This window comes from Gnatocerus cornutus, chromosome 1 (genome assembly GCF_029298725.1).
Source record: "Gnatocerus cornutus isolate USDA-ARS CGAHR chromosome 1, icGnaCorn1.1, whole genome shotgun sequence".
NCBI classification, from domain to species: domain Eukaryota; kingdom Metazoa; phylum Arthropoda; class Insecta; order Coleoptera; family Tenebrionidae; genus Gnatocerus; species Gnatocerus cornutus.
This window is the reverse complement of record NC_142233.1, coordinates 9,650,849-9,668,070: the sequence shown is the minus strand read 5'-3', so window position 1 is coordinate 9,668,070 and position 17,222 is coordinate 9,650,849. Positions and strand designations below refer to the sequence as shown.

General features: G+C 38.2%; 3 protein-coding genes across 5 annotated transcripts; 2 read left to right on the top strand and 1 right to left on the bottom strand.

Annotated features, from left to right (window-relative positions):
- Positions 1-201: 201 nt before the first annotated feature.
- LOC148180236 (cytochrome c oxidase subunit 6C-1-like) lies at positions 202-835 on the top strand. The gene is made up of 3 exons (XM_088050215.1): positions 202-313; positions 457-628; positions 680-835. The coding sequence occupies exons 2-3, from the start codon at positions 462-464 to the stop codon at positions 753-755; spliced, it is 243 nt and encodes an 80-aa protein (XP_087906341.1). The 5' UTR covers positions 202-313; positions 457-461; the 3' UTR covers positions 756-835.
- An 83-nt stretch (positions 836-918) lies between these two features.
- Positions 919-12,161, top strand: LOC148180235 (uncharacterized). 3 transcript variants are annotated; one of them, XM_088050209.1, is made up of 7 exons: positions 919-1,124; positions 1,449-1,492; positions 1,551-1,902; positions 1,960-3,893; positions 5,725-6,252; positions 6,497-7,331; positions 11,483-12,161. In XM_088050209.1, exons 3-7 carry the CDS (start codon positions 1,551-1,553, stop codon positions 11,521-11,523), a joined length of 3,690 nt encoding a protein of 1,229 aa, XP_087906335.1. In that variant the 5' UTR covers positions 919-1,124; positions 1,449-1,492; the 3' UTR covers positions 11,524-12,161. The 3 variants fall into 3 exon arrangements, with proteins under 3 accessions (XP_087906335.1, XP_087906334.1, XP_087906336.1); XM_088050208.1 differs by having other exon boundaries at positions 919-1,143; XM_088050210.1 differs by having other exon boundaries at positions 919-1,143; positions 1,449-1,902; positions 6,497-7,325.
- Positions 12,162-12,201: 40 nt separating this feature from the next.
- On the bottom strand, positions 12,202-17,130 carry Rs1 (Dead-box helicase Rs1). The gene is made up of 3 exons (XM_088050211.1): positions 16,894-17,130; positions 16,229-16,837; positions 12,202-13,711 (listed from the first exon to the last, which is right to left on the bottom strand). The coding sequence occupies exons 1-3, from the start codon at positions 16,993-16,995 to the stop codon at positions 12,281-12,283; spliced, it is 2,142 nt and encodes a 713-aa protein (XP_087906337.1). The 5' UTR covers positions 16,996-17,130; the 3' UTR covers positions 12,202-12,280.
- Positions 17,131-17,222: the final 92 nt, after the last annotated feature.

The following is a 17,222-nucleotide window of genomic DNA, read 5'->3' as shown; positions in this document are numbered from 1 at the left end:
TACAAAAAATGTTTCAAAATCAAGAGCGTTGGCGCCGCCCATGACGTACTTCCGGTGTCGGCATTTTCAGTCGTGATATCAAATTACCAGACTTTTCCCCATTATAAAAAATTCAAAAATTAATTTCGTTGCAAATTTAACGGCAGCGCTTGCCCACAAACATTTTTATTTCGTATTGTTATAAATAAACGATTAAAAAGATATCGAGCTGTGTCGGTAAAACAGGTACCGCGCCACTTGTCAATGTCAGTTGATTGACAGTTTGAGACCCCAGCAACAAATATTTTCAGAAAACCAATTAACAACAATTAAGGTAACCGAATTGATAGGTATAATCAGTTTGAAAGGGTGAATTTGATATAAATGTTGTCCCGTTCGGGTGTTTGTGACGATTTTTGTCATTATCATGCACGATCGATATTATGTAATAGTCATGGAGTTGTGGCTTTTTTGCAGAAACCATGTCGGACTCCGTCAGCAAAGTTAACAAACCTCAGCTCCGAGGGCTTCTGCACAGCCAGATTAAGAAGAGCATCGTTCTTGCTTGTGGTTTGTGTGTGATTGCTGCAGTGGCGCAGAAAATCTTCGTCAATGATCACAGGCAGAACGTCTACGCCGAATTCTACAAGTAATTACAATGTAATTGTTGGGAATGCGAAGTTTTACGATTTTGTTGCAGGCATTACGATATTAACAAGGAGTTCAACAAGATCAGGAACAAGGGATTGTTCGAGTCATGTGAACCTGATCATTAAACACCAAGCGTGTTTAAAGAAGTTTAGATCTGCATTGTAGGTTAATTTTGTTTATTCGAAATAAATGTTCAACAATTAAACGTTTTTTCTTATATTTGGTAATTTTTCTAGTGATTTTGTTCGGAAGTTTCCGATGTCAAATGTCAAAAGATTTCCACTATGTTCGATTCGAACCATGTGCGCATCCAGTAAGCGCATCTCGAATGGCGTCGAGTTGTTATTGTTGAAAGCGTTTAATAATTTGTAACAAGATTATGAGTGTTTTTATCAAGTTTTTACGTGCCGTTTTGCAATTTAGTGGTCACAAAGTTTAATAGTGCAAGTGCACAGTGGAACTTTCCGGCTGGATTGCACGTTAGAGTGTCAAAAGTATGTCACACAGAATCGGGTATGTAATGTTATGTGCCCGTAAGCAAATCAATTTCCGTCGAGAAAATGCCTACGTCGCCGTTCCCGCGTGGCCCCCATGGACGCGTTTCGTGACTTTGGGGCGTTCTGGGGGCGCTTCGGAGGGATTTGTCTCTAAATAAGACCGAATTTTCGGTCCGAACACATGCAATAACACTCCCCCGTCCAGCACACAAGATGGCTGCGACCATATCCATCTTTTATTTCGCCAATTTTTGATTTCTTTTCGCACGCTTTTCCACGTTTTCTCGATGATTTCTCTAATGCGGCACGTTTTGGTTTCAGGTGGCTGTAAAAAGGCGACGTTCGGAATGTGATTGCCACCAAGGGTAAGTCGCCGAAGAAAGATGGGGGCTCACGAACACACTGTAATTGTGCCGATTTTAGATGGCAGCAGACAGTGATGGCTGCGATTTAACAACCGTAGTCACGTGCGAAGGAGATCTCTCAGATCCCGACTTCGCTGAGCGTTTTGGAGCTGTTGTCGGCACACTGAACGGTATTCTGGGTGACGTTGTAAAAGTACGCAAACTGGAGCCCTGGAATTCGGTGCGTGTAACGCTGTCTATTCCTCGGGAAGCAGCGTTACGCCTCAGGAAGCTGGCCAGCGAGGGCTCAGCGCAGCTCAGGGCTCTAGGAATACTCAGCGTTCAGGTTGAAGGTGATCAAGTCATCTCTCTTCGAATCGCCAACTCCGTGAACGCAGAGCCACAAGAGATCCGCCTTCAGACCACTCAAGGTAAAACCCTCGGAAAATGTCTTTAACTTTCATCTTATGTTGTTTTTGTATGTCTAGATGGAAGTAGCACCAGTCAGGTGGAAGGCCCCTTGTCGCGCTTCCTCGGGGCGGCGCCCAGCGAGCCGGAGAAGGTGCAGTTCAAATCGCCGAACGTGGTGTGTCCTCCTGACAGCATAGTGCCCAAAGTACCGGTTACCGCAGCCAACGTCAACAGCAGCGCCCCGCCGACCACGAAAGGCTATGGAGGACCATTTCCCTTCACCAGCATGAACCAGGCCATACAAAGCCAGGTTAACTACACGACGCCGCCTCCTCCGTATCCTGGCAAACATCCAGCGGTGACGATCTCCAGCCCTTTGCTCGTCAACCTCTTGCAGAATGACGGGACTGCGCCCCCCAAGCCGACGGACACTCCAGTGAGCAATAGTGCAGTGAAAGTGAATAGGACGGTGAACTCGTTTGTGCAAAAGCCCAACTTGCCTCGAACTATAGTGGCCAACCGGACTGCGCCAGCGCAGAAGAACACCAAACCTCAGGCGGCGGCAAGCACGTCATCACCAAGCGCCTTATCAAATACTTCCATTAGGCAGAATAGTAAACCAAACAGTACAATGTCCAACGTGACCTTGCCCGCGTACCCCAACAACGCGGCGGCGGGCTCCACTCATCTGCCCCCGCCGCCTCCGTACTCGGTAGCGGTGAATCGCCAGTGGGACTCTGTAGTACAAACTTCTCCATTCTTGGATTTGACGCCTTCCCTTACCGACCTCAAAGCCGACGACCTAGAGCATTTACTTCCTACTTTGGAACGCGATCTAGCGCGTAGTCCTCCAGAAATACCCGAGGAATTGACACATTCAGATGACAAACGGAACTTTCTTATCAACCCTCTGACGGGGGAGTTGGAACCGCAGTCGAGCGGTGAGAGCGACACTGATGACTTGGGGGACGTCTTCACGGGGTTACCGTCTCCGGCGGCCATATCGGATGAAGACACCAACTCTACTATCCGACCAGATACCACAGATCAGAGCGATAGCGAAACGCGATCTTCACATAGCGACAGCGGCAAGCACTCTCGTGTCAAATCCAAAGTGGCGCGAGAACGAGGAAGAGATTCGCCAGGTCTAAAGCCGACCGAAAAGATCAAACTCCGTTTGAAGCTTGAGAAATCAGAGCCGATCAATTCCGCATATAAAGTCGACGTGAGCTTTATTCAACAGCCGAAAAAGGCGTCGGCATCGGTCGTCGCAACGGCAGCTCCAGGTGAAGAACTGCGAGTGCCGCCGTTGCACATCTCCCTTCGCGGCCGACATCACGCCTTTATCACTAATAAAAAGAAAAAATTGAATCCTGACAAACCCAAAGTCAGAAAGACACAAGATGTCAACAAAACAAAAAAGAATGTGGATACAAACAGTGCAATAACGTTGAACGAAGAAGTGGAAGACAAGAAAATGAAAAAGTTTAAATCGAATCACGAGCATGACTCAGACCTCATCTCCAAGCTGGTGATACACAACTCTACTCATTACAAAGAAAAACAAAAAGAACGAAGAGGCAGCGACTCGGAATTATCCAGAGCCAATCTCAAATTTGTCGACAGCAACGGCATCATCTCCGTTGAAAAGAAGAGGCGGTTAAGTCAGTCGGAACCGGGAATGGAAGTCGATCCTCCCATTTTAGGTTCCACAAACGTCGGAACGATAGCCAGTCTGCCTCAGAAACCACGCAAGGACAAGACAAAAGTCAAGGATGTGTTCAAGAACAAGGACGTTATGAGGAGTAGTAAGAGTTTCGCCAAGAGTTTGGGTGAAAAGTTTACGAAACAAGTGGCGCTACCTACCGGTGAAATTGATATGGAAGCTAAATTCAAGCAGAGGTTGATGGAAGGAACGGAAAAAGGCATCCCCAGGCCACCGCATAGGACCGATGGAGTCGTGGTGCATCAGGTCGTGACGGAAAATAATCCATTGGAAAAGCCTGATCAGGTGAGATATGACGAAGGGAGTAATTTTATTTTATTTTGCGTTCTTGTGCAAATTGTGAGAAATTTTGAGACCACAAACACAATACTCGACCAGTAATCTCTTTTGGACCGGCCTCAAAAATATTTTTTTGCTGTTTTAAAGAGCGCGTAATGGTCTTGCACTACTGTCTACTAAATTCATTTATGGTTTTCTTCTCTATTAAATCGAGTTATGGTAATAAAAGAAACAGTTACATTTTTGTAAGGCATTAAAAAACTGGTAGGGCTAATGGGGTACTTGCAGATGAGGATTTTTTTGCATTGTCACTTTCGTTCATTTGAAAACAGTCTGGTCGATCGCATGTTTTCTAGAGATTTACGTTTTGTCGTCAGTTTTTTTTATTCACAATTAACTTTTAATCGACTTTTTCCCACACTTACGAACTGCTTTAACCAACATTTTTTCCACTAGTGGATTAAAGTTTATTCCACTGTTTAAAAAAAAACGTTTTTTCCACATCACAGAAGACACTTTTTGTGTGACATTTAAATGAAACTTTTTATTTTGAATAATTTGAGCTGAAAATTGTGGATAAAACGTTATATTACATTCGTGTTTTAGTCACATTTTATTCACTTGAAAATATTAAACGCTCGAACTTCGTTCTCGCGTTTAAATACTGCTGTGGGGATAAAACGTTGTTTAAAACACTTATACAATAAATAACTATTATTATACCTTGTAGTTTATAGCAGGAATCATAATTAAAAAGAATTTTAGAAGCAGAACATAAAACTTTGCAAATTTACAGGACGCTCGGATTTCTTTTTGGTAAAATGTGGGATGGTTTTTACACAATGTTCAGGCATTTCTAGTTTAACTTGGCCTATCATAGCTTAATGGATTGCTAGATAGTTCATTGTTATACATATACAGTTGCGAGCACTGAATTTCGGACATTGATGTTATAAATAGGCGTAACTTTTTTAAGACTATTTCGAACGTCAGTCATAATGAGAATAAAGTTTAAAGATATCCAATTTTTTTAAGTGACAGGAAAAGCCCGCCCGAATTTTCATGCTCGCAACTGTACCTGCGAAAATGGTTCTTTTGATTGCATGCAGATGCGTTGAAATTGGTTAACATAAAATTCTTGTAATTAATACCATAATTGCTCGAATATTCAAAATTAAATACGACCGCCCTGGAACATCCTGTATATATTGAACTTACAGTTACAACAAGCTTAAAAAAGTCATTTTTACTGGATGAGTTGCTGCTTTAAAACACAAGTTTACATGTTCTAAAAGTCGTGAATGCCATTAGGGGACTTTTTACAGGTGTATATTTCAACGTTTTATTTATTATTGTTCTCCATTTATGAAATGTATCCATAATTTATAGAAAAAAAAAATCATTTGTCATTAAATATCAAAAATAAATAAAACACTAAACGGCTACTTTTTGAACCAAAATCTTTTCAAAAAATGCCTAATTTTTGCATGATCGTAGATAAAAAACTTAAATTACATTATCTCAAGGTCCAAATTTTTAAGTGTTACTGTGCTACTGTTGATTTCAAGTTGATTTGCGACAGTTGCACCAATTTATACTGGATCGAGTTCATGACGCAAAGTTGCGTCAACTGATTTGTTAAAATCCATCATTTCTTTCTTATTCAAGAGCCGCAGTATTAAATAAGAGTTTTGATGTTGGCGGTAAATTTCCCATTTATCTTTTAGTACTTTTGTGTTAATGTGAAAAAAGTGCACTATAGATGTCAAAAAAAAAACATGGAGATTGAGTAGCGTGTCTAAAATGCAATTAAAATTTAATTTTTCCATTCTTCCAGATCATAAAAGTCGAATCGGACCCTCCTCCTTTGAAAGAAAAATCTCCCGACCCGGACAAGTGCAACACTCCCGATCGCAAGCAGGCCGATCTCACTGACAAACAATCTGGTCGTTCTCCAAATTCTGGCGCTCAAGGCGAAGACAGCGGCATCGAGAGCATGGACGCTTTGAGTGAGAAATCCCCGAATCAAGCTAGCCAAAGTCCGCACGCTGACATTCCCGAACCACCCTCCATCACATCCACGACAAACAGCAATGGTAACAAATCAAAAACACAAGTGCCTGAAATGCCCGATATGCTTGACATCGAGGCACAACTCGCCAAGATGGAAGGACTCAATGGTGTTGAAGACGTTAATGAGAACCATAACAACACGCAACCGGCGAAACAGTTGGGCCAGTGTTGCGAGTTGACGTCGGCTTTGCAGGATAGTCTCAAGCAGGGGACAGTCAGTTTATCCTCAGTGACGAACACTGCGAGTCCGATGGCGGCGAAAGAACCCTCGCAGGCGGCGGATGTCACTATGGTAGGTTCAGGCGAAACAACCTTCAATACAAACTTCTAACAGTTCATTAAAGTTAACAGTACAAAATGACCAATTAAATTAGAATTTACATGTTTAAAGTTGAGGTTTCTATAAACGTCTTTTGATCTTCAAGTTTAACAAAAACGAAGGTTTCAATTCAACTGTTTGATGAAAGGTGAATTCACTTGGATCTCGTTGTTTGCTTCACAATGTTCTTCACCTTTTTCACATTTGTCTTTTCAAGGTCCCGGTGAAGTCGAAGACGAAAGAAGACGATCTGGAACCTCTCCCCGTGCGCGTGACGCCCCCTTTGTATACTTACTCGAACCCAGACAAAGGCCGTGCAGACTCCGAAAGTCCGACGTTATCCGACGAGGACAGCAATTCCTGCTCCAACAACATCCACAATAGCAAAGGAAAAAGTCTTCTCGAACAGCTCTTGATCGAAATCCCGGACGCCCCGACGACGAGTTTACCAAGTCCAGCAACGCGTTCATCCGTTCGTACAAGAGCCCTCTCGAAATTGAGTAGTCCCGAATTGAATTCACCGGTGTCGACGGCGTCATCGGTTCCACCACCGACAAAATCCACGCGTTCTGTCACTCCAGCAGCAACAACTGTTGCCGGTTCTACCATCACGACGACGAAGAGGAAAAGGCACGAGTCGGATAGCTCGAACAACAGCGTGGAGGACACGAGAAACAAGAAAACGAGGAAGTGTTCAGAGAATGCGGTTGAGTTAATCAAGGCGTGCATGGGGGTTGATGTAGGAAAGGTGAATCATGTGAAGAAGACGGTGTCGGCGGGACAAGTGACGGTAGTACCGCCATCGTCGACGACGGGCAAGTTGCAAGATGAAAGTTCGGATAGCGATGAACCGCTGATTGAAAAAGTAAGAAAGACAACGGCGGCGAATGCTAATAATGTGGGGAAGAAGGTGAAGAGTGGAACTGGGTTGAAAGGTGCGGTCAACACGAGGAGGTCGGTGAGGACGGCGCCGACGCCGAATACGAGGAGCAAAGGGGATAAGGTGGCGGACTCGGAGGCATTGAGAAGGAAAACGAGAAGTGCTGGTAAGGGTTGGTATACACAAAGTTTTATTCATAAATCAAACCCACTAACGTCTAAACAATTAAACTAAATTGATCATAAATTCGATATCTAGCTTTTTAAATAGTAATTGCTTATAGTATTAGATTTAATGCCTAGCAACTGATCAATAACAATGTGGAATAAAAAACGGCATTGAAATAGTGGAGCCAGCTCTTAAATTTGCCGTTGTTCGAATGGCATGAATGTGTATTGTATCACCAGTTTTTAGTGGCCATAAAAATATCGCGCGATCCATTAAATTTCGATTCGCAGTTGGCTTTACGAAAAAAAGCATGTCGAAACTAACACCACCGCAGCAATTTTGGCGTAAGACTAAATATTTCAGTATTTTCAATTTTCCAGCAATAAGTCAACATACGTTCAAAATTTATTTATATTATGTGAGTCTTCACTCTAGCGTCGCAGTGGTTTTTATATTTAAAATTTGATGATAATTATCAATACGTCAGAGCATCTCTTTGATAGTTGGAGGTTACACATTACATATGTATTTGGATATCTAAAGATGTCATTGATGATATGATACTAATATCAAACTCAATTTAGTACAGGGTTACCAACCCATTTTCAATTCCAATTCTGTTTCAACGCCATTTTCCGATAATGGTTTTAATAGGCAATAATTTCCATATTAATATGCGAACATTTTTCTAAAGCGAGCGTCACCTTTGCAATTCCAAACTATGCATTAGATTAAAATCTTTTGTCATCTTGACAACTGTCACTTTAAAGAATATGAGATGAAATCTGTGCAGATCTGTCTAAATCTGCTTCAATCAACTTGAAATTGCAAATGCCACAGAGTATGAATTTTTATTTCATCGTATATTTTGTTTCCAAATTCTAGTAATTGCGATCATTATTTATAATTTTTGTTCTTTTTATAGGGCATTATTACTTCGTGACATTTTCGTGTCTGTTACAGTAACTATCAACCAAAATTTTAAAAGTGACCGCCAAAGCAAACCGGGAAAAATCTTGGAAGACTAAATACAGCTGTCCCAAAATGCTCGCACTTCTTTTTAATGGGAAATTCTTCATCACAATTTGAATTGATTGCCGTATCGCACCATGTTCAAGCATTTATAGTTTTTAAGTTACCAGCATTTGAAGTTGACCATTCACAGCGCATCTTCGTCAAATTAAGGAAACATTTTCGCAGGTTACACAGCGACATAGTGCTACCTTGCGATTTATGAGCTGTGATTGCTCAACTTAAAGTGCTTGCAACTCAAAAACTGTATCGATCTGAACTTTAAACCATAGACGTAGTAACAATTAGTGTCAGTGGTTAATTAAAAATATCTAGACATTTAACCGTAGTCGAAAAAGCAAAAGCCATTGCAAAATTAGAAAAAAACCGTTTGCTAAGAGCAGTTGTTTCTCTGATTAGCAAATGTAGTATATCTAAGATAAAATGTTTAGAAAACAATCGAAAAGAACGCCACTGCTCAAAGCCTGATTTACATTATGGAAAATAAGAGAAAAATCCATGAGGAACGAAAAAATCGTTCACATTTCAGATTTTGATTGAAAAATTCTTCATTGTTCTCGCCTGTATTGTCGGGATTTCAAACAATTCTATGAAGATGTACAGTCGCGGTCAAAATATTTTGGATGTATTTTTTTTGACATTTTGGAAATTCGAGTGTGGTCTATACATTACTGTCAATTTGACATGTGAAACTCAAGCAATTTTGTCAAAAGTGACAGTAATAATGAAGTAAATAAAGGGTGCTTTACACTTTATGACAATCAAATTATTTTGACGTCTAAAATAATTTGACCGCGACTGTACCCAAAATATTCAGAATGCATAAAAAAGTTGTTTGATTTTTATTCTGCTAAATGAAGTATCGAGCGATTAAATAAAAATTCAAGTTCGGTCACTTTTACTATTCTGTAAATTATAGTTATAGCGTTTTGAAATTTAAAAATTTGTGGATAAAACTTAATTTGAGTTTGAATTATCGATTATTCTTTTTAATTTTTTTGGTGAAACCAGAACTCGCGCCCCAGAGAGCAAGGGAGGGTGCCGATAGCAATACAGATGGTAAATTTCAAAACAAAAATTGACCAAGTTTAATAGTATTCGAGAACTGATAAAAAGTTAACAACCAATCCCAAAAGCTTATTCGAGAAGTGGAGTAAATGGCCATCCCAATTTCCTAGGCAACGAGAGTCTAATGCTTAACTGACCAATAGATGATAGTATGTGTCCATAGTTACCAATTTTCAAATTCTGTTCGGCTTCGGGATTGGCTACAGTTTTTTGTCTTATCTCGGTTATTTTTTGAGTTAAAACATTATGGTTTCAAAATTTTGGTTCAAAATTGTTGCCTCCATAAGCCTTTTCTCTCTGGGGCGCGAGTTCTGGGACACCCTGTATTATTAAATTACAAAAGAGATTTTCCAAGACGTTTCAAATATGACTGAAGTTTTTACCAATATATTGTCATATTACTATACAAAAAAAAGACTCTTCAATCAAATATTTGACAAGGAAATTTCTACGATGTGCTCGCATATTTTCAAATGTTGTTGAATATGATGACTTGTAAGTTGGTTTTGAATAAAATTGGTTCAAAAGTTCCGAGAGGCAAATGAAATTAACCTCAGCAAAACAATATTCAATTGAACTGACAGGTCAAGCTGTTCAAATTCCACGTACGTTGTTTCTAAGTGATTTTTTCCCTACACTACTTGAGTGTTTTGAATACGAGTTATTACAGTTGAATCGGGTTATGACTAACACTCGGCTATACAGAGTGTTTTACAAATAGACGGCAATCCGTGAACTGGTAAATTTTTGGACTTTTAAAACGAGAATCTGAAGTTTTTTTTTGTCCTAAAGCATTTTGTTTAGAAATTATAGCTTTCTTAAGATTACCAATGAGATGGTTAGGTATTATAAAACATATGCATCAAGTTACGTTGTTAAACAATTGATAGTCAGATTCGAAGAATTGAATCAGTGTCGCCGGTAAGTGCAGAAAAAAGGTAACAATGAGAATATAAAACATGTAATAAACTAAAAACTTAAAACATGTGTGTTTAGAAGCAAGTTCTCAATGTGCCCTCAAACTGTCCTAAAATCTTGAAGTCTCTGGTAGAGCTTGACTACATCAATACGCTGCAACGCGGAATCCGTGTAATGGAAAAATTTTCTTAAAATGGTCGAACTGCTACAAAACAATTTTCGAGCAGCATGTCTGTAAATTGTGTTTTTTAATTTTTTAATGATTAAGGGTTTGAATCGCTTAGAATTTAGTGACAAAAATTCTACGAACTGCACTGTTTTCAATGTCACTTGACGTTTTAATATCACTGTTAGTTCCAAGTAACTTGATTCATTATTTATAATATAACATCTGCTCGTTCATTGGTCAACTAAAGGTTTTTTAATTCTTAAACGAAAATTTTAGGACAAACAATTATTTGCACATTCTTGTTTTAAAGTTCCCAGGCTTACCTATTATGCAATTTTTTGCTCGAGTGAGGAATAAGCTTAATAACAAATTCAAAATGATTTGATTTTGAAATTTTCGCATGAAATGAAACAAATATTTGTGATTATCAAATTACAATTTATTCCCAAACACCAAATTTTACTCATCAGAGCGATGATTAAACTGAGTTAAATAGAGAATTTGAGTTTAATCATCGCTCTGATGATGGTAGCATTGCTATCGAAACGCGCGTCAGCATTTTTAGACAAAATTTGGTGTTTGGGCATAAATTGTAATTTTGATAATTTTTGTGAAAACCAAGAATTGATCCAATAAATTTTCTTTGAGGAAATCTTTGTGAGTTACGTATTACTGAAGAAATTTTGTATAACGAATCCTTAATTGAGAGGTTGCCTAGTCGACTGCATTAAATAATTTACTCTTGAGATGGATCATAAGAATATTAAGTTGCTGTCAGTTCAATCCACAAAATGTAAAAGTTACTTTGATTTACCAGTTTGTTTCATCAAACAAAAAAACTGTTGGCGCAGTAGTGGCGTTATCATCATTAGCTTGCCGAATAGACAACCTTGACTAATGTAACCTTCCATTATTTAGATGCCTGATGACCTTTCATAATGTAATATCTAAAGAACGTTTTTTTGCAGTGTCCGAGGGTGACAGCAAACGCAAGAAAGAGGTCAAGTGACATTTTCAGAGCGACCGCCCGACGGACGGTCCACAGCTGCTAGATCAGGAGCCTTCTACTAGGCCCCCATACGTAACAGTGCCCATATTGCAGCCCCAGCCTTGAACACCTTTATTTAATTAAAAAAAAATAAAAGTTACATCAGCAGCCACAGCCATGTCACCATTACTGTACAGAATGTGATATACCCACTATAATATTGTAAATAGCTAGGATCAATTATTGTAAATAGAAGAGAAAAAGATAAAGCAGTGTCACAAAGTCACACCCGTTTATATAAATGTAATATAATGTGGTATTTTCCATACGAGCTAACGCATATATTATACATAATACATACTATTCTTTACTATTGTTTGCATTTTACGTAGAAAAACATCAAATATCTCACGATTGTATGTACATTGTATGATTATTGTAAAGTTGTTGACATATTGTTTACGTTTAGCTTAGTTGTATCTGTTTTCTTTTTTTTAATTATTGATTTTAATTATTATTTATACCACGAAGCCTTGTAGGATATGTTTCTTGTTTCTTTACGTAAAATACAATGACTTGTAATGTTCTTAATTGTAGATTTGTGGAAAGGTTGATGATTATAAACTATACATTGTTAAATAGAAATATCTTAATATTTATATCCTATTCGTTTTTATTTTGCGCACACACAACACCACCTTCCTTTCATTTTTTTATTTCTTTCTTTTATAAATCCAATTCAAAATAAACATTTCAACAATTTTAATGTCTTTCATTTTCAACGCTTCTTTTTCGCTTGGGGTTTCCCAAACGCCTTTCCGCCACCCTTTTGCTTCCCTCCCTTCTTCATTTTTTTAGCTGAATTGGCTTCATGACGGAACCTCTTCGCATTCTTCGTATCCCACAAATCATCACCGAAATTTGTTTTCTTCCGTTTCGCCCCCATCTTCTGCCTTTTCGCGTCTTCAACAACTGTGTTGATTTTCCTCATCTTGTTCTTCTTCTTTGCTAACTTGGCTTGAAGTAAAGCGACTTTATCCACTTCGCTCTGCGCACGATCCTCTGGAGAATCCTTCTTGCGTTTTTTAGCTTCTTTGCCTTTTCCGTTCGTTTCTGGTTTTTTCGCGACTTTTAATGACAGTCTATCTTTTTCATCTTTTCGTTGTTTTTTGGTTTGAAACCATGGTCGCTGTTCTGCTTTTTGCCCCTTTAGAATTTTCTCCACTTTGTTTGCTTGGTTTTCGACTTTGGCGATCTGTCTTTCTTCATATTCTTCTTGAAGAATCTGCCCGATTTGCGGTTCAAGTTTCTCCAGTTTTGTTTTATATTTTTCGAGGATATCTGGGGGAATAACTCTGCTCTTGACGGGATTCTTCGCTTTTTTTATTACTTCTTTGACCATTTTTCGCTCTTGTTCTCCTGCTAAACTAACGGAGACGCCAGCCCGTCCCGCTCGAGCCGTTCGACCCACTCTATGGATATAATGCTCTATCGTAGCCGGCATGACAAAATTAATCACAGTTTGGACACCCTGTATATCTAAACCTCTAGCCGCAACATCAGTGGCTACTAAAATATCCACAGCTTTATCTTTAAATTTTTGCAATGCGTCGAGACGCTGTGGCTGCGTTAAGTTCCCATGCAACTCTCCAACTTTCAGCCCTAAAAGTCCCAACAAAATATGCAAACGATGCGCTTGTTTCTTCGTCTGCACGAACACCATGCAATGTTCGCGGAACGTTCGACAAACCAGTGCGGACAAAATGGCTTCTCGGTCGCCATCTTTATCCGCTCGAATTCGCACGAATTCTTGTCGAAGATTGAAAGCCACATCTCGATTACTATCGACGAACAACCGAACTGGTTTCTTGAGGGAAACCGCCGCCAAACTTTCCACTTCATCGGTCATTGTCGCTGAAAAAAGCATTGTTTGGCGCGTTCGTGCGCATTGTTTTATGATTTCTTTCATTTGTTCGGCGAAGTATTCGTCCAACATTCGGTCGGCTTCGTCTAGAATTAGGACTTCGATGGAGTCTAAGCTGAAAGTTGGAGTGCTCTTTAAGTGGTCGATTAGACGGCCTGGGGTGGCGATGACGATATCTGGATTCTTCCGGAGGACAGTTTCTTGGGCTTTGAGGTCGAGGCCGCCGACAGCTAGTCCGACTTGGACGTCGGTGAATTGGGCGAGTTGTTTGGTTACTTGGTAGACCTGGAATGAGATAACGTAAAAAATAATGTGCAAAATAGAAATATAAAAAATCGAAGAGATTTGCAGGTGAACATCTAAATTAAAATTACAACAGCGGATCAAGAATAAAAAGAAGTTCTAAGATTTTTAACTCTTACAAGAAAATTTAAAAAATCTATAGTTAATCTGAAGCGAATTTAAACAGTCTGAGGCAAATCTAAAGAATCTAGAGGAATTCTAGGATCTAAAAAATACAAATCTTAAGATCTTGAAAAAATCAATAAGTAACTAAATCAAAAAGATTATCAATCAAGTTCTAAATAGGATCTAAGAAGAATCTTAAGATATTCGTATCCACTTGTAAGGGGCCCAATATTTTCTCATGCGCTCAGGGCCTAAACCAACATCCATCTGCCTCTGTAAGAATTATCAAACATATTATAAATAAACCTCTTCAGATGATAGTTTATCAAAATACTTAATTGTTTTTGTTTGAGATTTCAAGATTTGAGAAAATTCAGTTGAATTCCTTTGGGCTGTTCTCATTTTTGCAGACCTTTTTCGTTTTTTTATATTTTATTTCAATTATTGGGATGGTTTTTAAAGTCTTTAAGTTTTTTAACATTTATATTGTCAGATTGTTCTTAAAGTTTCAGGTTTGAAAATGTAAAAACTGGAAAAGATTACAGACCATCAAATTTGGAACTAGAAATTTTGAAAGTTTGAAAATGAGAACACTTAAGAATTCAGTTTTCTATAAAAATATAAGAAAATCTAAATTTTTAATCAGACGAATTGCATACAGCATGTTTAAAAACTGGTGGACAACTAGGCAAATCTTCAGTCAAAAACTAGCAGCCAAATAAGTCTTTTTTTTTTTAATGCTTCGTTTGGAAACTATAGCCCCTTACAGGGGCCATGTTGTCACCTTTTAATAAAAAATAAGTGAACAAGTACCATTATACTCGAGTATAATACAAGATTTTATCCAAATCCAATGTAAAGTATTATAAGAAGTGACAGCAGTGACAAATTTTTAACATTTGAAAAGCCAGACCTATGTTATGCAAATGAGGGAGTAAGTAGCTATTTGTGGTATAAATCAATAAAGACATCCACGAAAAATAGTTTAGCGACAATGTTTTTGAGTGAACGAAATTTGTTTATTCACGTGTCTCATACATTTTTTTTTCCAATTTCATAAGATTTAAATTTATTGCTTAGGTACACTTTTTCGTAAATTAATTTTGATTTTCCTGCCAATAAATTCGATTATGCAGCTATAGTTCATAATATATTTAGAGTCTTTTTCTCTTAAGGCCACGTAACATTTTTGGGTCAAACACAAATAAACTTTTGTTTGATGCATATACCTATTAGTTAACGCAATAATTGTAATTTATAGACTTGGTCAATTTTTCCTCTGAACCACCTATATCATTTAAATACACCTTCAAACTCTAAATCGGCAAATTGCAGAATTTGCGTGAGGCGAAGCGTATTTTACAAACGAGTCGTTTTAAAGAAAATTTTAATGGTAGGTAGTGGGAATTTTAATTTTTTATTTCTTTAAATGCGTTGTCAATACCAGTGTGAGGATCATTAATGCACAATTTTAGGCCTAAAATTGTTGATTAATGACACCTAGTAATCTAAGATTTTTATGTTACATTGGCGGCCACGCAAGGCACTTTGTACCACTGCACAATGGATAGTTTTAGATTAGACCTTTAGAGACATGAATAAAATGCGACTTCAATAGAAATTGATTATATTATAAGTGAAAGAAATGCGCGCACCACCGTGATACTGAGTCATCAGACAATGTAATGCCATAGATCACCGGAAAAATGTTAAAAAAATCCATGTCTTCAATTTTTCGAGGTATGATGGATTGAAGAGGAAAAGTCTGATGCCAAAATTAACGATTTCTGTGCAATAATTTAAGGTTTAAATGAATTTGTTATCTAAAGGACATGTGCATGGTGTAAAAAAAATCGGAAAAATCTTGTAAGAAATGCCTCTTTCATGAACCGACCTGACTAACGCCAACAATACAACAGCAACGTTACTATGAATACTGCAAATTTAAATTATTGGAGGAACAGTTCAGCAATGTTGCCATTTTCCTAATTTTCTTTTGGTTCTCCTGAGAAAACAGAAAAACCGATTTTTTTTAACATTTTTTTGGTACTTTGGGGAATCACCCAATTACCCCCTTTCATGGTGGTGCGCCACTTTCCGGACACCTGTATCTCAAGAGCTTATAAAGACAATAATATAAATTAATTCATGAGAAACGTGAGAAATCTTCCTACATGTTCGAAGGTATTTTAATCCTTCATGAAGCCTTAAATATGTTTTTAATAAGTTTCTGCGCCTACATATGTATTTCTAAAAAAAAATCGAACGTGAAAATTAGATCTTGGAATTATTCTAAATACAAATTTTCCTTTTTCCTAGTTTCCTAAGACTGGAACTTCTAAATCCTTAAACTTTTAAATACCTAATCCGCATTTTTTGTCAAAATCAACTTACTTGAACACCTAATTCTCTTGTTGGTACCAAAACCAGAACCCTTGTAACAGGCGTACCACTTGAAGGTCTGTACAAAAGTCTTTCCAGTGTCGGCAACATATAAGCCGCAGTTTTTCCCGTTCCTGTGGCGGCGCAGCCACAAATATCCCGCCCCAACAAAGCTACAGGAATAGTAGAAGCTTGAATAGGTGTAGGATGCACAAATTTCATCTCTCCAATAGCTTTGAGTAACGGTCTTGACAAATTCATTTGATAGAAACTTGCATGTTCAGTATCCACGTCCACGTCTTCGAAAAATTCCTCTTTTTCTTGATTCTGTTCAGATTTCTTCTTCTTCTTCTTTTCCTTGATTTTAATCTTATCATGTTTAAGTTCATCATCAGACAGAGAAACGTCAGAATCGGGTTCATCAACAGGAGCGTCGGTTTCATTTTGGTTTTCTTGTAATGCTTTCTTAATTTTGTCGTCAGTTTTTGTCTTGGCCTTTCGTTTCACATACTTTGTCAGATCATTCCACGCGTCTTTATTGTACTCCTCAACAGAACTCACGAAGTGGAAATCGGTATCAAAGTCGGCTTTGCGTTTATTCTTCTGTTTGGAGGGTTGAAACTACAAGAAGAGAACGGAATTAAAGAAAACCATAAAATGATAAAATGGATTCTAACCTCAACTTCGACGTCGGATTCTTCTGAAAAGTCTTCGATTTCTTGATCTTCATCAATAGTTCTGATCAAATCGACAAAGTTACTTTTCTGTTCTTGCTCCATGGTAGTCCACCCTTTGAGAAAAAATTAAAAAAACGTGTCAACAATAATTCAAAAACACAACCACATGGAACCGGTCACGTGACCGTGTCAAAAGTCACGTGAATTCTGTCAATCTAAATTTTGCAAAATTAATCATAACCGCCGGTCTAAAAATTTTATCATTTTGTTTATTATTGTGTGAGTGGTAGTGAGTTAGTTTTTTTCCATTTTGATCGTCAAAATTTCGC

Bases quoted from the DNA above. Each gene is read 5' to 3' on its own strand.
- LOC148180235 (XM_088050209.1), top strand. From the start codon at position 1,551: ATGGCAGCAGACAGTGATGGCTGCGATTTAACAACCGTAGTCACGTGC. The intron at 1,903-1,959 runs GTAAAACCCTCG...TTGTATGTCTAG, and splicing joins CCGCCTTCAGACCACTCAAG to ATGGAAGTAGCACCAGTCAG. The intron at 3,894-5,724 runs GTGAGATATGAC...CCATTCTTCCAG, and splicing joins CATTGGAAAAGCCTGATCAG to ATCATAAAAGTCGAATCGGA.
- LOC148180236 (XM_088050215.1), top strand. From the start codon at position 462: ATGTCGGACTCCGTCAGCAAAGTTAACAAACCTCAGCTCCGAGGGCTT. The intron at 629-679 runs GTAATTACAATG...ATTTTGTTGCAG, and splicing joins GTCTACGCCGAATTCTACAA to GCATTACGATATTAACAAGG.
- Rs1 (XM_088050211.1), bottom strand. From the start codon at position 16,995: ATGGAGCAAGAACAGAAAAGTAACTTTGTCGATTTGATCAGAACTATT. The intron at 16,838-16,893 runs GTTAGAATCCAT...CTCTTCTTGTAG, and splicing joins AATCCGACGTCGAAGTTGAG to TTTCAACCCTCCAAACAGAA. The intron at 13,712-16,228 runs GTAAGTTGATTT...ATCTCATTCCAG, and splicing joins CAAGAGAATTAGGTGTTCAA to GTCTACCAAGTAACCAAACA.